Source organism: Capricornis sumatraensis, chromosome 16 (genome assembly GCF_032405125.1).
Source record: "Capricornis sumatraensis isolate serow.1 chromosome 16, serow.2, whole genome shotgun sequence".
Taxonomy (NCBI): Eukaryota; Metazoa; Chordata; class Mammalia; order Artiodactyla; family Bovidae; genus Capricornis; species Capricornis sumatraensis.
Genome location: NC_091084.1, coordinates 32,750,801 through 32,774,749, shown reverse-complemented (window position 1 = coordinate 32,774,749; position 23,949 = coordinate 32,750,801). Strand labels below are relative to the sequence as shown.

At 43.9% G+C, this 23,949-nt stretch overlaps 1 protein-coding gene across 1 annotated transcript in view; it reads right to left on the bottom strand.

Moving 5' to 3' along the window:
• POU2F3 (POU class 2 homeobox 3) overlaps positions 1–23,949 on the bottom strand; it is an 85,044-nt gene that overhangs the window by 17,172 nt on the left and 43,923 nt on the right. Inside the window, exons 4-6 of the mRNA XM_068988834.1 lie at positions 3,605–3,725; positions 2,857–2,861; positions 2,305–2,407 (exon numbers count right to left, since the gene is read on the bottom strand). Of these exons, the coding sequence (XP_068844935.1) occupies positions 2,305–2,407; positions 2,857–2,861; positions 3,605–3,725 (229 nt within the window). The remainder of the gene's footprint in view (positions 1–2,304; positions 2,408–2,856; positions 2,862–3,604; positions 3,726–23,949) is intronic.

The following is a 23,949-nucleotide window of genomic DNA, read 5'->3' as shown; positions in this document are numbered from 1 at the left end:
GCCACAGCCAGGAACTGTCACTCTCCTTATGGGAATGGAGCCATCCGACTACCAAAGCACGTGACGGGGCAGGCCACCCCATGCACTCAGCACAGAGCAGAACCTTGGGGTCTCTGTTGTCCCTAAGCTGTTCTGGGTCACTGATGTGTAGCATCTACTGAGGCTGACCACTGTACTCTTCAGAATGAAGAGCTGCTACACATCAGTGACCCAGAACAGATTAGGGACAACAGAGACCCTGAAGGCTTAATTTTTCCTTATTAAAATACATAGGCAAGAAAAATAAAATACACAGGCAAATTTGCAGCAACATGGATGGGCCTAGAGACGCTCATATTGAGTGAAGTAAGTCAGATAGAGAAGAAACATCCTATGACATTCTTTATATATGGAATATGAGGAGAAGTGATTTACTCAAGACAAATGAACTTATTTACAAAACAGAAAGAGACTCAGTGGCTTAGAGAACAAACTTATGGTTGCTGAAGGAATAATGAGCGGGAAGGGACAGCTAGGGAGTTTGGGGTGGACATGCAAACACCACTGTATTTAAAATGGATACCTAACAAGGACCTACTGTCTAGCACAGAGTACTCTGCTCAGTGTTTTGCGGCAGCCTGGATGAGAGGGGAGTTCAGGGGAGAATGGATACCTGTGTATGTATGGCTGAGTCCCTTCATTGTTCACTGGAAACATCATAACATTGTTAACTGGTTATATCCCAACACAAAATAAAATGTTTTTTTTAATAATAATAAAGTTTAAAAATACATAAGCAAGAAAGCTCCTATAAAGAACCCTGTACTGAGAGTCAGAGGCATGAGAACTAACAGTGATCTGATATTTACATTGCATTTTGAAATGTACAAAGCCCTCTCACATGCATTATTTCAAATAGCTCTCAGTAACCTTGTGAGGCAGAGTTTTATTATGATTCCATTTTTAGGAAGGAGAAAATGGAACCTCAGAGAGGTCAGGTAAGGTTCTCAAGGAGACCCAGCTAGTAAGTGACTTTTTTAAACCAATGAGTTTTTCTGATTCCAAATACTAAACTGTATTCCCCCTCTGTGTCACACACTAGCCTCATTGGTTATATGCCTGAGCCAGTTTCACAGCACCATTTTTCAAAAGAAATAGAATTAACTGTTATCTTCCCTTTCCTATGCCAGGAATAGGATGTATACTGTTTAGTGAATGCAGAGACTCACAGATTCACATATGTCCTCATTCATCATCATCATAACACTCTGAGATGACTTGAAAACTAAGGATACCTATCACTGGGGCAGGTGCTAAGGACAGAAGGCAAGGTTGTGTTTTCGTCGGGTTCTGGATCTCCAAAGCCTCTCTTTGGGATTTGAACAGTGGAGAGAAGCTTAGACTTCATCACTTTCAGCTCTAGTTGGTGGAGGTGGGAGATGGCGAGGCAGTACCATGCAACGCCCAAAAATGGGTTTCTGACAGACTGTTACGGAACTTTCTAGTAGGTCACTGGTGACCTCATAGGACCACCTAACCATTCGAGGTTATTTTTAAAGATGTCAGAAAAATCCCTCCACAGAACTCCTGGCATGTCAAGCTCAAGAAATGTTAGTTATTACTGTGAATATTCTAATCTGCTTGCTCTTGCCAACGAGTTCTCTGCGAGGAACTTCCCTGTAGGAGGAAACGCGAGAATGCTCTGCATAGCCTGTGGGTGGCGCTGCCGCCCCACACAAATGAAATTCCAGCTTCCCGAGAGCCGGCGTCTGTTTCCACATCCTGAGTCCTGGCGAGGTTTCCAAGGACCTGGGACTGCGTTTCCCAAAGAGCTCCTCCTTCCTTGCTCTGCCCCGGCTCTGCCACCCTTTACCTTCGGTCTCAACTGGTCATGAAATTAAGGAAGAGGGGAGAAGGAAGAGGAGAAGGATTCTCAACTTGAAGGGCAAAACCAGGTCCCTTCCTCAGGCCCTGAGCTGGATAAGCCGCTCTTAAAACCAGAGGGTGAGCCGATCACCCATCAACCCTAACGTAGCACTAGTGGTAAAGAACCCGCTTGCCTGTGCAGGAGACATAAGAGACTCGGGTTCGACCCCTGGGTGGGGAAGATTCCCCTGGAGAAGGAAACTGCATCCCACTCCAGTATTCTTGCCTGGAGAATCCCATGGATTCTCCATAGGGATGCCAAGAGTTGGACATGACTGAAGTGACTTAGCACACATACACCCACATGAGTTGGTCACCCACACCCCACACTTGGGTCCCAGCAGGCAGGAGCAGCCCTTTACCGCCCTTATCTATATAGAAAACCCCCAGGGTTCTCACCTTGCTGCCCAGGCTGGCTCTGAGATAGCAGGAACTGGGAAACAGACTGTAGGTGTCCGGGAACCAGCACGAGCTGCTGGAGTGGGTGGAGGGAGGCCATGTCCTATGCAGGGAGACACAGACATCATAGAATTTACAAGCGGAGAGTGTGGGCTCCAGCCACCTGCTGCCTGTCTGTCCCAAGGGCATCCACCGGGAACTTGCCCTATGCCTCTGTGCGTCCCTGTATTTGGCACATAGCAGCTACCCCGTTAATGTTGCTATTGATACACTGCCTGCCCTCAGTCAAGCCATGCCTTGCAGCCTGTTGTTACTTAACCTTGCCTTGTTATTTAACTTTCGTATGTGTCAGAACTGTCTCCCAGCTAGACTGATAATGCCCCGAGGACACAGACTGTGGGTATTACCCATCTCTCAGAGGTTTACCCTAGAAATGACACGCAATACACACATTTTTTTTTTTAATCTCATGCCATTTGATTATATTAAAAGCCATTTTCATCTTGGCCGTTTCCAGGGTCTAAACCATTCCTGGAGGAAGAAGCCCATTACTTGCTCTTAATAAAAACTCTTTGATGAAACAGAAAGTCCATTTCCCCTTGGGGTTCCTCCCATTAGCCCCCACAAAGAGAAATACCAGTCCCAATATCCAGGGACCTGGGAGTCCTCTGTAATCTGGACCCGCGGGAGTCTGTGATCCCCACAGGACCGAGCTTAGGTCTGTGCACAAAGAAAAGACTTGGTAAATCCTTGCTGAAAAGAAGTGAAAGAATAAACGCACATTCTATCCTTAAATAGTTCCAGGGAAGGGGCGGCTCCTTCTTCCCTGGGGGAATCCATATCAAATCAGGGACTCACCCTGTGGACATCCAGCCTTCTCAGACATTTGTCGTTACTATTTCAGGAGCCCCTTTATTCCTTCTAGCATGACAAACTCTTGAGGAAGAAGAATGGGCTTATTGAGGACAGAAGTGCTCTGTAACCATAGCTGTCATCGTGGGGCGCCACTGAATATGGCTGGCAGACCCCAGCCTTATAGCTGTGAGCTCTGTCATTTTGGCAAGACAGGCTGCTTTTTCTCCCAGAGGGGTGGAGACCTCCCTCTTTGCCTAAGTAGCCAGGCTTCATCTTTCTGAGGATTGTCTGGTGACCCTAGCCCCACCTCAGACATCCAAGTTTCCCTGCAGGGGATTCTTTGGCCTGATCTGGAGGCACTGAGAGCCAGGTCCAGAGGTGAAGTGTTTTGCAGGAGGCTTGCCTGAAACTCACTGGCCCGCTGAGACTATTAGGGCTCCCCGACTTGAGCTGGCATTTACCCCAGACATTTGATTTCCGGGCATCATGGCAGGTCCTTGACTCAGGTGGCATGGTCGATGAGAGAGAGTCTGCTGCAGGGAGTCGCTGAGGTCCTCAGTTTTAATCTGTAAGCGGAGGCAGGGAGGAGAAGCGTCAGTTCAGGACCCCTCAGGCAGACGGCAGGCGGAGGCAGGAGATAGATGTTCAACAAGCCCCGAGAGTCAAAGAACTCACGCAGCGCCTATTGGGCTGCAACTTGATTTTCCTGCCTGTGTGAGTCCTTTAGGTCAGGGCAGCTGGTAAGGGACAGAGGTTGAGAGGTTCTCAGGGGTAAATGTCCTCAAGACGAGGGGAGGTCCACCTGGATTGATTGCTCCTGAACACCATGGCCTGTGCTGGTATGCACAGAAATATACATTCTTGCTCACTAAAACTCAAAAAATGAGGAATTTTTGTAGTGACTGCAAACATTTCTTTCAGACTGTTGTTCTTTTTTCTTGGGGGTGGCATGTTAGAATCTCTTTTTGGAAATGATAGTGCTCCTCAGTGGTGTTTTTATTCCATTTTATTTAGTTAGTTACGGCTGGGCTGGGCCCCCACTGCTGTGCAGGTTTTTCTCTAGCTGTGGTGAACAGGGGCTGCTCTCCAGTTGCAGTGCACGGGCCTCTCTTGTTGTGGAGCATGGGCTTTAGAGGGCACAGGCTTCAGCAGTTGCAGTTTGAGGGCTCAGTGGTTGTGGCGGGCTTAGTTGCTTCACAGCATGTGGGATCTTCCCAGATCAGGGATCAAACCCATGTCTCCTGCATTGGCAGGTGGATTCTTTACCACTGAGCCACCAGAGAAGGCCCCTAAATGGTATTTTTAAAACTCCCCACTTTATAAAGTTTAAAAAAAGGAAAAGGCAGTTCTTTACTAATCTAAAGTTTAAAAAAAGGAAAAGGCAGTTCTTTACTAATCTTCCTTATATTCTGTTTTTTATTTTCCTGGTCCACAAAATCCCAAAGTCTGGGAACCAGCTTCCCTCCATTCCCCCATGTTTTCTACACTAACCTGCCCTCTGCAAGCTGAGTTGCTTTGGCAGTCAGCTTCCTTAGCCATGCGGCTTGGGTGACAGACCTTGCCTGTCTCCCTACAGGTGGGGACATGCTTCCTCACAGTCACTGCTGAAGTTGCAGCCTGAGGGGCCTGTGGTGGTTTCCACACTCTCTCCAGCCTCTACCACCCTTCAGTGGCAGCACCAACCACCCACCTGTGGGTTTTCCAGGTGTCCAAGGGCAGGGCAGGAAGTTCTACCTGTGCCCACCCCTCCTCCCACCCTGAGAACAACTACCCTCTTGCAGCCTTTCAAAGAGTCCATTGTGGGGGTGGAGGGTGGGTAGGGAGTATGCAAGGGACTCTGAATTCATCTAATACAGCAGGGAGCTTGGGATCCAGACAGAACCTTATAAAAGACATGGTGTGTGTGTGTGTGGGGGGGGGGTATGGCTCTGCTGGAAGCTCTTGTCCATAGGAATCTTGGCTTAAACCATTTTCTTGGTCTGTGCTGGGAATATCACTGTCATCCTGGAATCTTTCATGTCTGCATTAGTTTAACACAAGTCAAAGGTTCAGACTAACAGCTCTACTTGTGCTCAACCGCTGTGGAAATGGTGCTTTGGATCACTAAAGAAAGAACTCCCTATGGTTGGAGAGTTAGGAAGATCTTGTTGAGTGACACAGACCAAGGGGGGAGCCCATGTCCTAAGTATGGTACTTTGTACCTAGCGGGAACCCCATGCGTGTTAAATGAATCAAAGACACAGAGTCTCTCTCCTCATCCTCCATCAGGATACAGTGAGGAAAACATCGAACAGGGAGCTAGAACCTGTTTCTAGTCCTAACTCTGACCCTAGTTTACAACATAACCTTGAGCAATCATTTCGTCTCTGTGAGACTTGGTTTCCCCATTCTACATGATTTTTCTTTCGCTCCTCCAGGTTGCTACAGTGCTCTTAGATAGAGCAGATCTAAGCAGCACCAGGGAAGCCCTGCTTGTACCAAAAGTGATAGGAAGATGGTCCTTTTAGCAATGGTCTTTGTACGTCTTTCCTCTCTTTCTTCACCTAAGGAGACTATTCTGGAAACTTGGAAGCAAAGAGGAGGAAGCCAGATTGTCAGAAAACAGCCCAGTGGGGGCAGAGAGTTAGACATCCAGAAAACTTCAAAGGCACTGCCCCCCAGGAGTGATCTCCAGAACATCCTCTGTCCCCACCCTCAATGCCCTTCAGCTCTCCCCACCCACCATACTTGGCATCTCCATCTAAGAAGCTCCGGTGACCTAGTTCTTCCCCCAGAAGTTAGAGTTTTCACATCCTAGATTCCGGGGAAACATTCGTTAGCAGATTTTTGAAAGCTCAAAATAGATGATAAACTACTTATTTCAGATCACCACCAAGCTCAAGCTTTGCTCAGAGAGGAGATTTTACCTAAGCAAAGCCCCCCTTCCCCACATGCCTGCCTCTTTTGCAGCCCCCTCGCGCTCCCGGGCATCCCTTATCCCCAGTGGGGATAGGTGAGACAGGATGGAGGAAGGGAGATGGAGGGAGAACATGGAAAATCGGAGCTCACAGCACGCTGGTGGAACCACCGCAGGCAGCTTGGCAGGGCTCCAGCTCGGAGGCAAGTGGCAGGGTTCCTTTATAGACTCATTATGCGCAATGGGGAGATAAGAAGGTGCAGCTATGACAGAGCTTGAAAACATGTGCTTTGCCTCCAACCTGAGTGCTATCTGTTAGAATCAGTGCCAGGTCTTCCTGCAACACTTAATTTCAGAAACCAGCGCCATCATAAAAGAAAATGCACCCTTTCATCTGCTTCCTGGATCAATTGCCCTCCACGTTCTTTCAGGGGCCCTGCCGACCTCCCACTTCTGAAAATGAGGTTCCTGATAGCAAAACATCCCGCTGGGTGTTAGCCTGGGGGTGTTCTGACAACTCCGTGTGTTACTCTTCTGAGGTTTTGCTTTATTGACACCTTATTCTTCCATTTTTCATCATTTACTACCCCTTGGATATGAGTTGCTGATGGTGAACCCCAAAGAAGGCAATCCTAAACAAACCAATTTGAAAGACAGCAAAGCAGAAGACTTTTTCTGTGACAAGTTCTAAAATCTCCGCTTTGGTCACTGAGTCTCAGAAAGAGTTGAACTGGACGAGGAGGAGGAGAGACACAGCAGCAACTCTGTCTGCCTCCCATGCCCCTCCCGCCCCCCTGCACACTTTTCTCTGATTACTCTCTGAGAGTTCAGAGGCTAAGAAACTAAGAAATCAAGTCCCTTCCAAATCCAAAAATCCCTCTCATGGCTGTCAAATGGAAAAGACTGGAGCCTTTCCAGGCAGCTGGGTGTTGGCTGTGGATCGGGACGATGAGATAGAGAGACTTCTGTTGGGTCCCACTGACTTATAACGTGAGAACCAGAGGCAAATTGGACGAAAACCCAATTTCCTGCATACTGTGAAAACCCCACCAAACCCACAGCCTCCCTGAAACCGTGCAGACCATCTGCAAGGCTCCCTTTGGAGTGTCTTTTCACGCCAGTAGATTAATTCTCCAGGTCCTGTTGTGATGGACTGATCCCTGGGGACATGAGCCACCACAGAGGGCTCTGCCAGGTCAAGGCCCGGTCAAGGCCATCGATCACTCTGTCCATCTGTTAGACACAGTTAGTTAGTTTAGGATCTTCTCTACCCATTGTGCTGTGCAAAGGTGTTACACTGAGTCTTGGGTAGTGACCAGAGAGGTAAAGAGGTATCATGGGTGATTATCTTTTCTAATCCCAGCAAACTCCCTGACATCACCTGCTATAGAAAGCAATAAATAGTCTCGTTCTGGGAAGAGAGGGCCCTTTATGATGAACTGGAAACCCTTCAAACATTCCTTACTTAGCTTCACCTCCCAGTCAGGAAATTTGAAGACAAGTGCTTATCTTACTGTCTCATGGAAACCAGGAGTGCTTCAGAGATGGGTGTAAAGTTATACAACAGGACACTAGCTAAACCCTGGCAAGGGAATGGTCCTCGGACCCTCCCCTGGCACTCTTTCTACAAAACAGTACTACACACTTTCCAGGGATGAGAGAGAGAACAAATTATAGGTGATGGAAAAGGTGATGCTGTGGTCCACCCATACACTTGAACCTCCTTGTTAACCATCTGACAGGGCATGGAGGGCTGGAGTACTTAGCCTTAGCCCCCTCCCCGTGACATTTCACATGGCCCTCTCCTGGGGGGAAAACAGCCCGACACTAATGAATATATCACTGGCGATGAAAATGATCAAAGCTGTAGTGCCAGTTGCATAACTCGTTTGTGGAAAGTGTTTCATAAACATTTCACAAGAAGGAGAATTTCAAAGCGTGAACATCTCCCAACCTGCCTTCAATTACAGGCAAGATTTTTTTTTTTTTTTGGTTGTTATTTATCCCTCCCCCCGCCCCTTCTATACTTCTCCAGAGCAGTGAGGAAGAGTTTCTGTTTTGTAACTTATCTATAAAAGGGTTGACAAACATTTTGCTAATGAACGATCCTAAAAATACATTCCAAGTAGTGGAATGGGGCAGGCAGGTAACTCAGATGAACAAGGCTGAGAGTCCCCTAAGAGATGCTGGCTGTATTTTTGCCCAAAGGACTCTCCTTTCTCCAGGGCTCTTGATTGCTTCCCATGAGTCCGAGGCTCCCGCCCTTTGGGGTGCCCGTGGGAAGTGCCTGGGGAAGAAGAGATGGACTGGATGAGGTCTAGTCAGGTCTATGACAGACTAGCCTAGATGCACCTTCTTTAAAAAACAGTTTTGTAGGTGTTTTCTTTTCAATTGGATGTGCTGGGTCTTCATTGCAGTGTGAGGGTTTTCTCTGCTGTGGTGAGTGGGGGCTACTCTTTGTGGCAATGCATGGACTTCCCATTGTGGTATCTTCTCTTGTAGAGTGGGCTTCCCAAGTACGTTAGTGGTCAAGAATCTGCCTCCAGTGCAGGAGATGCGGGTTTGATCCCTGGGTCGTGAAGATCCCTGGGAGAAGGAAATAGCAATCCACTCCAGTATGCTTGCTTGGGAAATCCCATGGACAGATGAGCTTGGTGGGCTACAGGCCGTGGTGTCGCAAAAGAGTTGGACACGACTTAGCCACTGAACAGTAGGAAATCTCGTTGTGGAGCACAGGCTCTGGGGGTCCAGGCTTCAAGAGCGGCAGCACGTGGGCTCGGTAGTTGTGACCCCTTAGCTTGGTTGCTCCGCGGCATGTGGAGTCTTCCCGGATCAGGGATGGAACCCCTGTCCCCTGCACTGGCAGGTGGATTCGTATCCACAGTACCACCAGAGAAGTTCCTACATGCACCTTTGCCTGTACACTTTGGAATCTTCTCTTGGACAGCACTGAACTTCTAGACCAAGAGTGATGAAGTGAGGAGACATGGAGTTCTTTAATAAACATACAATTTCTTAGGAGGGTGGGGCCACTTGGAGCTGTTCCTTCCTGGAAAGAAGCTTTCCATAGAGGCCTCCTTGTTCTTCCTGCTTGTGCCTCCTCTGGAAATGCAACATGCTTATCAGTCCTGTTATTTAATGCTTTGGCTTCAGTTCTTAGCACACAGCACTGCTAGTACTGACACATGTCTGAAAAAACCCCATCATTTTAAGCCCATAAAAGTTTTCTTCTCCCTCTGGCATTCAGGTCCGTGCATTCAAGTTTAAAAACTCTAGGAAGGGGCTGTGCTCTCTGGGAGGTCACATCCTCATGGATTATTTTCGGTGCCCAGGACTTAAACCACTTTAACCAGGGACTAAACCTGGGCGGCGGCAGTGAAAGTGCTGAGTCCTAATCACTGGACAGCCAGGGAATTCCTAATCCTGATCTCTTTTGAATCAGAGTCTTCTAGTTATTCTGGCCACCTGCCTGGTCGATAAGAGGTGTGGAGTGCCTCTCTGATTCTTTGACTGGGAAGGAGTGCCACAGAGAACTGTTGATTCACCCCCATAGATGGCTGTTCTGCCTCCCAAATAAGTGAAATGGCCAGAAGAAGGGGTGGGGAGGGCTGGGGCTAGAAAGGCTGAGCATGGAATCAAACTCTGAAAACCTTTTGCTAGTGGCTATTCTTGAGAACTGTCTGATGTGTGAATGCTGGTTGTCATCACACTGGGTTCTTCTGCATACACTGGGCTGCCTATCATGGAAGGACCTTGTGATTCATTTCAGAGTAGGGGGTAGGGAAAAAAAGAACACATCCAGGAAACAAGCACAAGGCTCAGAATTAACCAGGAGACCTGACTTTGGGCTCCATGTCTGCCTCTAAAGACCTACATTATCTTATATTTAGTTATTTCACTCATCTCTCCAGGCCTAGATTATGCATCCATGAAAGGAAGAAAATGCACCAGATGGAATCTACTTAAGAAATCTGTCACGTACAAAAGAGAGAGTTGGAGTTGACTTGTGAGCACACAGGTATCTTTATTGAGTCACTAGACCCATTTCGGAGAAGGCAATGGCAACCTACTCCAGTACTCTTGCCTGGAAAATCCCACGGACAGAGGAGCCTGGTAGGCTGCGTCCATGGGGTCGCAGAGAGTCGGGCACGACTGAGCGACTTCACTTTCACTTTTCACTTTCATGCATTGGAGAAGGAAATGGCAACCCACTCCAGTATTCTTGCCTGGAGAATCCCAGGGACGGGGGAGCCTGGTGGGCTGCCGTCTCTGGGGTCGCACAGAGTCGGACACGACTGAAGGGACTTAGCAGCAGCAGCAGCAGACCCATTTTACTAGACTGAGGTTTAGAAAAGTTAAGAAACTTGCTAAAAGTTACTTACTGCTGGTAAATCTGGGATTTCAATCCACACCTGTCTGATTGCATGGTTCTACATGAACCTGACTACCATGTGTGATAAAACCATAGACGCTTCAAGGCAGCTTTGTGCAGACTGCTGTCAAGGGCATGGCAGACATGCAACAAGTGTTGATTCCTTCCCTTTCCCATCAGAACTCAAAGGAAGTGTAGATACAACCTGGTTCAAATGTTGCATTTTACAGCTCTGACTCGGATTTCTCCAGAGGAGAAATCACCTATCAGGGCAACCCAGCTAGAGATGCAGTCAAGCCAAGTCTGGAGACCAAGTCAGGGCCCCTGAGAACAGGTCTCCGAACGTTCCAGCCGGTGTTCAGTCCACTCCCCTACACAGTGGCATAAGTCTCTCTCTTGTTTCTATCACTCTGGGGTTGTTGCCCATTCTGGCTCCTGAAGTAACTCAGTAGTAACCCTAATCCCATTGCTCTAATAAGATTTAATCTCAATCCTGCTTCAGAGTTCTCCATTACTTCACAGGGTAAGGTTTAGATGCAGATAAAGCACACATCTACCTGATGCGTAACCTGATACACTTGGTTTGGGAACCAGCATTTTTGTATTCCCTTGACTTTCACACGGACAAATTAACTCCAGGGAGGTTGACATTTGCTCTTTTCCTCCCTCATAACGAGGACAGGGAAAGAGAAGGCTCAGACACACCACGATATTCTCACACTACTGTATGTTGTTCTCTGGGGTCCAAAGGAGACTAACTGTGCACACACAGCACCAACTTGCAGTCATGAAGTGCTACATAGATTAGTTCCAAGAGCATAGCTCAAGAAAGGGAAAAAGTAATATTTTAAAAATACTTTAGGGCTTCCCTGGTGGCTCAGCGGCAAAGAGCCACATGCCAGTGCATGAGACGTGGGTTCGATCCCTGGACCAGGAAGATCCCACAAGTCACGGAGCAACTAAGTCTGTGTGCCACGACTACTGAGCCTGTGTTCTGGAGCCTGCGAACCACAACTACGTGCCACAACCAATGAGGCACACGTGCCTAGAGCATGTGCTCCACAACACGAGAAGCCACCGCAATAAAAAACCCACACACTCCAACTAGAGACTAGCTCCTGCTCACCACAACTAGAGAAAAGTCCCCACAGCAACGGAGACCCAGCACAGCCCAAAATGAATAAATAAAATTATAATAAAAATAAAAGTACTTTCAAATGGATCAGCATTTGTTCTTCATGATAACTCAATGAGGAAAATAATCTTATCAAGCCATTTTTACAGATGTAGGAACCAAGACTAGAGAAATTAATAGACCCATCACACAGCCAGGAAGAGCAGAGCCTGACTTTCTGTTTGCGTCTTTGGCTCCCAGACCCTCCCTTCGTTTGCCCGTACCACTCTGTAAGGCATCCCATTCTTTTTCTGCCTAGAATTTCCTACCTAAAAATGAGCTTGTTGACCTCTGCCTCTTCAGTGAGCCATGCTATTTTCACATGTGGTACACAGTTGGTGTACAGGTTTCCACAAGTGGAGCCTGGGATTTTTGCATGGATGTGGGGCTGCCATAGTGATCAAAAGTAAACTTTCAGCAAGTCTGAATGGGATTCTCTTTGACATCCCCTGGGGAACTGCCTGTGACCTGGAAGCCTGTCTCTGAAAGGCTGAGCGTTGGCTATAAGTGCAAGTAAAAGGCTCTCCCTGGTAACGTTCATATTTGAGAATAGTCTTCTAAGGCTGAGGTCCTTGTCTCTTGTATTCTTCTGGTGCCCTGGATAAAGGGATGTGTCTCTGTGGCCCTCTGATCCCGCATCTTTTCCAGTAGCAGTGGAGCATATGGTCTTCCAAGCGGCTTTAGATATAGCTTTTTCTGCCCCATAAAGTTCCCCTTCCCAGTTTAATTCAATAAACATTTAGTATGCACCTATTGTATTCCAAGAGTAACTGTGACACAAAGGTGAACAGGGACCTCCCAGATCAGTTAGGAGATGGCAAGTAAAACTGCAGTCACCTACACAGCCTGGTTAGGAGGGGAATTTGGGGGAGAAGGGATACGTGTATGTGAATGGCTGAGACCTTTGCAGTCCACCTGAAGCTATCACAGCATTGTTGATCAGTGCCACTCCAATATAAAATACAAAGCTTAAAAAAATAGATAAGTAATGAAACAAACAAAAACATCACCTACAGTGCAATGCTGAAGGCAATGGGGATGCGGTGCTGCGGTGGTCGCATGGGAAGGTTGTGAGTTGCTTTGTCAGGACAGAGGACAGATAACCAGAAAAAGAGGGGTTAGATAGGAAGGCTCCAGAGAAGAGAAGTGGGAGCCTCTGGGAGCCTTGAAGAATGAAGAGGGGTTCAGCAGAAGGGAAAGCAGGGCATGCCAGGAAGTGGGAGCAGCTTGTCCACAGTCACAGACAACGAAACGACTTCATGTTCAAGAGCGACGAGCAATTCAGTGCTGCCACAGCGTGGAGTGGGAGAGGCCGGGGCAAGCAGCCAGGGCCTGATGACAGAGGCCCTGTGGATCACGCAAAGAAGCTGAGGCTGGACTCGGGGGCAAAGTGTAACTCGAGCAAAGGGCAGGGACATGCGAGATTTTGTAACAGCTGTACGGGATATGGATTTGAAGAGAGGATACCTGTGAGCAGGGGAATTAATTAAAGAGCTGTTTATCACAACAGTCTAGGTAAAGAGCTGCTGAGGACACGCCTAAGGCCAAAACAGTAAGAACGGAGAGGCAGATATGGAATGGCACGTTTTTAAGATCGAAAATATATTTCCGCCCCTAAAGGTTTATCCTCTATAACAAAGGACTATTTCAGGAATTTTCTGTGTCCGGCAGGACACAAAGAACCAACACAAAAAATATTCTGAAAGACCAGAGTCAATCCGATTGCTAAGAACAGATACACGGAGGGTATTTGGGGTTCCAGAAGGTATTCACTAAGTCAAATATTTCTGTAATGTCCAAATTTTCAAAGGTAATTATTCATTTTAAACTAGAAAAAAAAATATTAATAAGATTAAAAAGAGAAAGAACTCCAAATTTCAGTGCTTGAGTTTGGAAGATTTCAGTTCCTAAAGTATTCAAGTTAGTGATAGTTTCCTCTTTCACCTGGTGAAAGAAATGTCTTGAGACATTGAAGGGCACATTTTCTAAATAAACATACATATATGCAGATAGATATGTTTGTTGTATGTGTGTGTGTGTGTTTTCAAATCAATAACTGAGAATCCATCTCCTTCTCCTGTCATAACCTGAGTCATCGTCTACCAAGAGGCCACACCTGGATGTGGCCTACAGCCCTCACTTACACCTTTCCATGACGTTCTACAGTTTACAAAGCACTTTCAAACCTATCAGTTTGGTTGATTGTCAGAATATTCCCATGAGATTGAAAAGGCAAGTGATGCTATTCCTGTTTTACTGTTAAGGAAAACAGGTTCATGAAAGGTAAATGATGTATCCAAGGTACATGGCTGGTTAGCAGGAGAGCTCTGATTTGAACTCAGGTTATCTGATTTAAAAGTCAACACATCTATCAAATTTTTAGGATTTTCTGAGGAAGCTTCCCAAATAAGTGGATTTTCAGTCCCTGAAATCTATCTCTTACAGATCCAAAGACTTTATTTCAGTTTTAGATAGCTATTTATTTATTTATTTATTTTTTCACCTTCCAGTATTTTAATGGGGATTGCATTATCTATAGATTAATTTGAGGGAAATAGACACTTTTATTATAGTAGACCTTCTAAATTATAAATTTAGCCTGTTATTTGAATATTCTAATTTCTCTCAGTAATGTTTTATAGTCTTTAGAATATAACTATTGCACCCCTAGGATTTGATTTTTCTGATACTGTTGTAAATGTGTTTACAGTTTCATTTTTAACTTGTTTGCTGTGGAATATAGACATACACTTGCTTTTCACGTACTGATCAGATACTCATTAACTTTATTACATGCACTTACTAATTCTAATAACTTCCTTGTAAGATCTTTTGAATTTTCTATTTATACAATTTGGTCAATAGTTTTCTGTGAATAAAGATAGTTTTTTTTTCCAAAGTTTACACTTTTAAAACAATTTTTGTACCTTTACTTTATTGCTCTGGCTTAGACTTCCAAGATAATTGAATAAAAGTAACAGTAGTGGATATTTTTGTCTTTTTCTCAATGTCACACTTCCTCATTAAGTATGTTCAGTTCAGTTCAGTCGCTCAGTCGTGTCTGACTCTTTGCGACCCCATGAATAGCAGCACGCCAGGCCTCTCTGTCCATCACCAACTCCCGGAGTTTACTCAAACTCATATCCATCGAGTCGGTGATGCCATCCAGTCATCTCATCCTCTGTCATCCCCTTCTCCTCCTGCGCCCAATCCCTCCCAGCATCAGAGTCTTTTCCAATGAGTCAACTCTTTGCATGAGGTGGCCAAAGTATTGGAGTTTCAGCTTTAGCATCAGTCCTTCCAATAATGTTAGAGGTTGGTATTTTTTTGAAGATATCCTTTATCAGATTAAAAATTTTTTTTTTCAATTTCTAGTTTTAAAACCATGAATGGGTGTTTAATTTTATCAAATGCTTTTTTTCTTCATTTTTTTTGAGATAACCACATAATTTTTGACTTCTGTTTGTGATTACTTACACAACTGACATTTTATTATGAAATCAACTTTGCCTTCCTGGAATAAATCCTACTATATGATTTTCTTCTCTTCCTCTTTCCTATTGGTTTCATTTTTGAACAGAGTTCTTGTATCATATATATCTCTACTTTTCCTTAAAGAGTACCTGACAAAGAACTCACAAAAAAGAAAATTGTAAGCCACTATTACTAATGAACATAGATTCAAAAATCTTCAACAAAATATTAACAATATTTTGAATATTTTGAATATTGTGAATCCAACAATACATTAAAAGAATCATACACTGTGACCAAGTGGAATTTATTCCAGGGCGGCAAGGATGGTTCAATATTCACAAATCAAAAAATGTGATCTATCACATTTAATTTATTAAAGAATAAAAAATCATATGATCATCTCAATACATGCAGAAAAAGCTTTGGATGAAAGTCAGCATCTATGACAAAAACTCTCCACAAAGTGGGTAGAAAGGGAACATACCTCAACATAATAAAGGCCATATATAACATATCCATAGCTAACATCATACTTGGTGGTGAAAAACTGAAGGCACTTCCTCTAAGATTGGAAAAAGATGAGGATGCCCACTTTTATTTAACATAGTCTTGGAAGTCCTAGCCACAGCAACTAGAAAATGAAGAAATAAAAGATACCCAAACCAGAAAGGAAGAAGTAAAACTGTCACTATTTGCAGATGACATGATACTATACATAGAGAATCCTAAACACACCACCAAAAAACTTTTAGAGTTTATCAATGAATTTGGTAAAGTTGCAAGATAAAAAATTAAAATACAGAAATCTCTTGCATTTCTAAACACTAACAATGAACTATCAGCAAGAGATATTAAAACAATCCCATTGTAAACCACATCAAAAAGAATAAAATACCTAGGAGTAAATCCAATTAAGGAGGTAAAAGACATGTACTCAAAACTGATGAAAGAAGTTGAAGACGACATAAACAGATGGAAGGGTATACCATGTTATGGATTAAAATAATTAATATTGTTAAAATGATCAAGGCAATCTATAGATTTAAAGCAATCCCTATCAAAATACCAATGGCCTTATTCACAGAACTAGAAGAGGTAATTTAAAAATCTGTATGGAAGCACAAAAGGCCTTGAAGAGCCAAAATAATGTTGAGAAAGTGAAGAGCTAAACGTAGCATGATCCCCCTGACTTCAGACCATACTACAAAAATACAGTAATCAAAGAAAAAAGAAGAAATGGTAATGGCACAGAAACAGACACATAGATCAATGGAACAGAATAGAGAACTCAGAAATAAACCCATGGATCTACTGTCAGTCTACAATACTGTAGGCAAAAGTATACAATGAGGAAAAGGTGGTCTCTTTGGTAAGAACTTCCCTGGTGGCTCAGATGGTAAAGAATCTGCCTGCAATGTGGGAGACTCAGGTTTGATCCCTGGGTTGGGCAGATCCCCTGGAGAAGGAAATCGCTACCCACTCCAGTATTCTTGCCTGGAGAATTCCATGGACAGAGAAGTTTGGCAGCCTACAATCTATGGGATCACAAAGAGTCAGACACAACTGAGTGACTAATACTTTCAATAAGTGGTACTGGAAAAGCTGGGCAGCTACATGTAAAAGAATGAAATTAGAATATTGTTTTCACACCATATACAAAAATAAACTCAAAATGGGTCAACGACCTAAATGTAAGACCAAAACCCATTAAACTCCTAGAAAAAAACATAGGACAAACACTCTTTAACACAAATTGCAGCAATATTTTTTTGGATCTGTCTCCTAAGGCAAAATAAAATTTTAAAAATAAACAAATGAGACCCATTTAAGCTTAAAAAGCTTTTGCAAAGGAAACCATTGACAAACATAAAGACAACCTACTGAATGCGAGAAAACACTTGCAAACGATATGACCAATAAGGGGTCATTATCCAAAATATAGAAACAACTCATAGAACTTAATGTTAAATAATCAAACAACTCGATTAAAATCTGGGAAGAAGAACTGAATAGACATTTTTCCAAAGAAAACACACAGATGGCCAACAGACACATGAAAAGTATGCTCGACATTGCTAATCATTAGAGAAATGCAAATCAAAACCGCAGTGAGATATCACTTCATGCCTGTCAGAATGGCTATCATCAAAAAAATCATAAATAAAAAATGTCAGTGAGGATGTAGAGAAAAGAGAACCCTTGTGCACTGTTGGTGTAAATGTAAACTGGTGCAACCACTGTGGAAAACAATATGGAGATTCTTAAGAACATGGAAAATAGTACTAGTGTATGATTCTGCAATTCTAGCACTAGGTATATATCCAAAGAAGACGAAAATACTAATTCAAAAAGATGAGAGGGCGGGATGATTTGGGAGAATGGCATTCTATCATGTATACTATCATGTAAGAATTGAATCGCCAATCTATGTCTGACGCAGGATACAGCATGCTTGGGGCTGGTGCATGGGGATGACCCACAGAGATGTTATGGGGAGGGAGGTGGGAGGGGGTTTCATGTTTGGGAACACATGTAAGAATTAAAGATTTTGAAATTAAAAAAATAAAAAATTAAAAAAAAAAAAAAAAAAAAAGATACATGCTCTCCAGTGTTCATAGCAGCAATTACAACTGCCAATATACGGAAGCAACCTAACCTAACTGTCCATCAACGGATGAATGGATAAAGAGGTGGAATGTGTATACGAGTGGACTACTACTCAGCCATTAAGAGAATGAAATTTTGCCATTTGCAACAACATGGATGGACCTGGAGGGTACTATACGTACTGAAATAAGTCAGAAAGAGAAAGAAAAATACCGCATGTTACCACTTTATATTTAGAATCTAAAAAATATTGAGTTGGCCAAAAAGTTTATTCCAGTTTTACCATAACTTTTTTCGGAAAAACCCAAACGAACTTTTTGGCCAACCCAATTAAACAAGTGAATGAATATAACAAAACAGAAAGAGACTCACAGATAAAGAGAACAAACTAGTGGTTACCAGGAGGGAGAGAGAAGGGGGGAGGAACAAGACAAGGGTAGAGGATTAAGAAGTACAAACTACTATGTATAAAATAAACGAGCCACAGGGATATACTGTATAGCACTCAGACTATAGCCAGTATTATATAACAAATAATAAATGAAGTATAATATATAAACATTTTGAATCACTATGTTGTCTACCTGAAACTGATATAATATTATAAATAAATTATGCCTCAATTAAAAAAAAGCAATACATCTTTCAAAATTCCTAAGATTTCCTGAGAAAGCCTCCCCAAATAAGTGCATTTTCAATCACTAAAATCTATCCTTTTTAGCTCCAAGTCTTTCTTTCAGTTTTGAATAGATACTGATTGATTTCATTTTTGAATAGAGATCTTGCTAAAAAGTATTATACACATCGCTTCTTTCGCTTCAAGGGTACCTGAAAGGTAATTTAGTCAATGATGCAATCACAATCGTGAACACATTTTAAAAGCAATCATGCCCTCAGGGACACTGAAGTGTTTGGCCTCTGTTGTTGGCTGTAGCACTAAATGGCTCTGAATTCCTTTTTTTTTTTTTTTGCAGCTCTGCTTTTTTCCATGTTTTTTGCCTCCTTTCTCACAACCAGGTTTTTATCCTACTGTTGGTATCGTTGCTTCTAGCAGCCCCTCATGCCAGTTTAACTTCGCAACTTTTATTTGCTAAGGGCTAGAAAAACCAGATAGTTAAGTTTGTTACAACTGTTTCTAAAATAAGAGTTTAAGGCTCTTGAGAAACAGTCTGGCTCCAAGTTTCATTGGCTTCCTTCTTACTCTCAGTTGGATTCTAAATAGGTGAGGCTGTGGGCTCTCTGGATAACTAAGGCACTGCAATGGCTCTGAGTAGCTGTTTGATATGGGGTTTACCTTTTGGTTCAAATTTTACTGAGTACATATCTATCCTGTTACCCTTAATAGCCTGGGACAGGACTCCAGGCAAAATGGTTAGCTGAACCCACACAATTGACAGTGTAAGCTAAATTCTCTAAGGCTGAGGAGCAGTTACCAAATTTATTGCCAAAAGGCAGTGAACTTAAGCCAAGGGGCTTTCTGACAGTATATCTGTTTCCCTACTTATAAAATGAAAATCATCTTTGATTCCTGCCCAGGTGTCGAGGATTTAGGGATAAAGGTCTACAAAACCTGGGCTTCCCAGATGGCGCGGTGGTAGAGAATCTGCCTGCCAATGCAGCAGATGCAGCAGACTCAGGTTCGATCCCTGGGTCGTGAAGATCCCCTAGAGAAGGAAATGGCAACCCACCCCAGTATTCTTGCCTAGAGAATCTTGTGGACAGAGGAGCCTGATGGGCGACAGTCCATAGGGTTGCAAAGAGTCGCCTGAGCACTCACACACATCTATAAAACCTGTTCTAGGAAGGACTCTCACTGCTTTTGTCACCAAATCAATATGAAGAGGATGATTTTGCACATGTATTACCTGAGATACTTATCTTGCTTGCCTGTCACTAAGTGCTTATTGAATAGATAGGGGACTGACGCATAAATACTTTCACTAATCCTGGAATTTAGGAAACTAGGTCTCAGAGAAATCAAAGGATTTCCCCAAAACCATACAGCTAGAAAGTGGCAGAGCTGGAATTTGAATCTAAGTCTAAGCAGACTTGGGCTTCTCAGGTGACCCAGTGGTAAAGAATCCTCCTGCCAATGCAGGCAGTGCAGGAGATTCGAGTTCAATCCCTTGGTGGGGAAGATCCCTGGAGGAAGAAATGGTAACCCACTTTAGTATTCTTGCCTGGATAATCTCATGGGGAGAGGAGCCTGGCAGGCTACAGTCCATGGAGTCCCAACGAGTCAGACACGACTGAGAGACTGAGCAGACCCAGAATCAACTCCCTTTCCATGGTATCATGCTGACTTAAAAAGTCACGCCAAACTAGGCTCATTTTCTTTTATACAGGGTTTTTAGAAATGAGGATCAGATGAATGCTATAATTATTATATGTATATATATATGTATATATATACACATGTCCCTGGAGATCAAGATGGGGGTCATAAGGGCTGCTGCTGCTGCTGCGTCGCTTCAGTCGTGTCCGACTCTGTGCGACCCCATAGACGGCAGCCCACCAGGCTCCCCTGTCCCTGGGATTCTCCAGGCAAGAATACTGGAGTGGGTTGCCATTTCCTTCTCCAATGCACGAAAGTGAAAAGTGAAAGTGAAGTCGCTCAGTCGTGTCCGACTCTTCGCGACCCCATGGACTGGGGCCTACCAGGCTCCTCCATCCATGGGATTTTCCAGGCAAGAGTACTGGAGTGGGGTGCCATTGCCTTCTCCGCATAAGGGCTGAGAGAGTGTTAATTAACAAATCAATGTCATCCAAGGGGGATGTCTCCAGTGGCATGTCATGGGACTCTGCTCACGGTCCAGTCTTGCTAAGAATGTCATCAGTACATTAGACTATGAAGAGATATGTACCTTGCATACTTAATACATCTCTGTATGAGGAACAGGATTGGCTACTATTACTGTGCACAAAGACATCAAGGTTAAAAAAAATAATCTTGGAAAGGTGCAAGGAAGGGATCAAAGTAATAAGATAAAGCATAAGAGGAAATATAAAAATCTTTTACTTAGAATATGAAAATTAACTGCACAAGTTGAGACAGCAGTTTGTAATTTTTTCAAGAAGACCTTAGAGGTGCTAACTGACACTTAAGACCATGTAAATTGAAAGTGTGATATAATTATCTTTTAAACAATCTGTAGACTACTGTATAGCACAGGGAACTCAATATGCTGTGACAACATACATGAGAAAAGAATCTGAAAAAGAATGAGTATATGTATGTGTATAACTGAATCACTTTGCTGTACACCTGAAACTAACAACATTGTAAATCAACCACAGTCCAGTAAAATTTAAAGAAAAAAATAAAAATAAAAAATCTGTAGGATAGGCTGTACTATTCTAATGCAATAGAGTGTGGAATGAGGATCCCCTGCTTAACCATGCAAGTTCCACCTGGACAGGCCTGCCACTGCCTTATCTGGGCTTGTAACGGCTGGAATCAAGACACAACAAAGATACAGCACCTGCTCAATTAAATTTTGTTGAAAGAGTAAATGGATAAATGAATAAATCATCCAAGGTGTTGTGGCCTAGCCAGATGTCGTCTGAGTATTAAATGTCGTACACTTGTGGATACTATACCTAAAGAGGGTGACTGGCAGACCAAAACCTATGCATCTAAAGGCATGAAGGCAGAAACAAATTCAAAGAGTTTGTCACAGCATTGAACAAAAATAGCTGAAGCAACCTAATGTCCATTGATAAGGTAATAGCACAGTAAAATTACATTGAAACAATAGAATGGCATGTAGTCATTAACAATAATCATAATCGACCCTATGTGTAACACCAAGGGGCAATCTACAAATCTTATTTTTAAATTTCAAAACAAATTCACAAAGAAATACACACTGTGTTATTTATACCTACCTACATATGTACATATACATGCATTTTTAAAACTTCACAAATATTTATAATTTCCATTTGTTCCCATATCCACGTATGAGTGGAGAAAAGGTTCTTCTAGACACATACACACAATATTGATATGAGAAATTCTCTCTGGAAAAGAGGGCCGAAGCTCAACGAAGAACAAAAGTCTTCCTGTTTATCTGTATCATTAAATATTTCTACAAGAAAGCATTCATGCACTTTGTGTGTGACAGCAGCAGCAGCTTTAAGTAAGGCAATTAGACACCTATGTATGACTTTGCTGAAGGCATTCTGGATGTTTACATGGAAAGGGGAAGAGGAGGGGTGAGTTGTGTTGTGTTAGTTGCTCGGTCACGTCTCACTCTTTGCGACTCCTTGGACTGTAGCCCGCCAGGTTCCTCTGTCCATGGAATTCTGCAGGCAAGAATGCTGGAGTGGGTTGCCATGCCCTTCTCCAGGCGATCTTCCTGACCCAGGGATCAAACCCAGGTCTCCCACATTACAGGCAGCTTCTTTACCATCTGAGCCACGAGGGAGGCCCTGGTGTAGGTGGCAGGATGAGGGGTGAGAGCTCTTCTCAAATACTGAAGGGCTGTCAGCTGAAGTGGACGGATCTAGGAGGGCCTGGAGCACGTGGAGTGACGACCACAGGTGACCGTCACAGAGAGTGGATGGGGTCTCAGGGGAAAGAATGTCCTAACATCACAACCTGCTGAACCCTGCAGTGAACTGCATTCTGGGAAGTGAGTCCCAAATTCCTGGGAGAGCTTTGGCCAGAAGTGTGGGGCCAGGAGCCTTCTGTCAGGGATGTAGGCAGAAAAACGTTGCTCCAGGAGGTAGCTTAAGCTGGTTTTGAGGGTTATGCTGGTTTTGAGGCTTCTGACAAGTAAATTTATTTTTTTTGGCAGAGTTCAGAGAGTGTTCTTTTATTTTGTCAAATAAGAACATTAAAATAACCAGTATCACCTACTCAGGTCATCACTTCATTACATGCAACTGATATTTTAATACCCCAAAATGCAAAATCTCAGACTGTTAAAATTGAATATATTTAATTGTATAAAAATTTGCTATGTTTTCTTCTTTTAAAATGTCACTGCAGGAAATTCCCTGGTGGTCCAGTGGCTAAGCCTCTACACTCCTAATGTGGAGGGCCTGGTTACAATCCTTGATCAGGGAACTAAATCCCACATGCTGCAACTAAGACCTGGTATACCCAAATAAATAAGTAAATATTTTAAAAAAATGCTAATGCAGATGGTGAAAACTTATTCGTACAATGTTGTATTATGAATAAATAAGTGTATCCACAGACAGGATAGGAGAAAAGAAGAAGAAAGCCTTGGTGCCAGACAGCAGAGATCTGTGGAACCCTTCTGGATATAGGGGACAAGTAACCTAAGGGACCCTTTTGCCCTAAGGGTCTATTTGTCTCTGACTCACTCCAGAGTTAGAAACGCAACCCAAATTTGTCTCTACAGCTGATGAAAAATATAGTCACGGTGCTGTCAGGAGTCACTGGTTACCATCAACCACACTTTCTATTGAAATGTCCAAGAGAGGGCAATCCTAGGAGAAGTTCAGTCCTGTCCTCCGTTAAGGGGCATTTGTAAGGGGCCTCCTCTGGCTTGGGATATGTAGCTTGGGACTGAGCTCTCAACCTCAAAGAGTTTAGAAAGCCAGGTTGGCCGGAGTCCTATATGCAGACCCCGGATGCCTAGAGGGTAGGCCCTGGCACCCAGCAGCCACTGAGCAAACAGCTGCGATGCCTCGGCCAAATGCCCCTGGGACCCAGCCAATAAAGCAGCAGAGTTGGGAAATATTTACCAGAGTGGACTGGAGGGAGCCCACTGTACACGCTATATGCAGACACCCAACAAGCTCACCTCCCTGGGAGGAGGGGTGTGTTTCTGAGAATCGCTGGCTGAGAGAATGACGACAGAGCAGCGTGAGAAGCAGAAGGCCCTGAAAAGCAGAGAGGTGGGATCCTTGGGACCGGGGTGGAGGGGCGGGTGGATAGGTTCATCACAGCTATCCACCAGTCCATTTATTTAAAAGACATGTACTGAATGTCTGTTCTGCCAGACACTGCTTTACTGTAATCAATACAATACAGACTCTTTCCTCAAATATTTCCCATCTTCTGGAGGGCTACCTGAAGAAGAAGACGTCTGAGCTGAGTTTGGAAAGATAAACGGCAGGGTGATGGAAAGTGAGGATGAGGCGGTGAGGGGGTAGGGCTCAGTCAGAACAGCTGAGAACCTCCCTGGTGGTTCAGTGGTTACGAGTCGGCCTGCCAGTGCAGGGGGACACGGGTCTGACCCCTGCTGGTGAGACTGCACAAGCCGCGGAGGGAAGCCAGTGCACTGT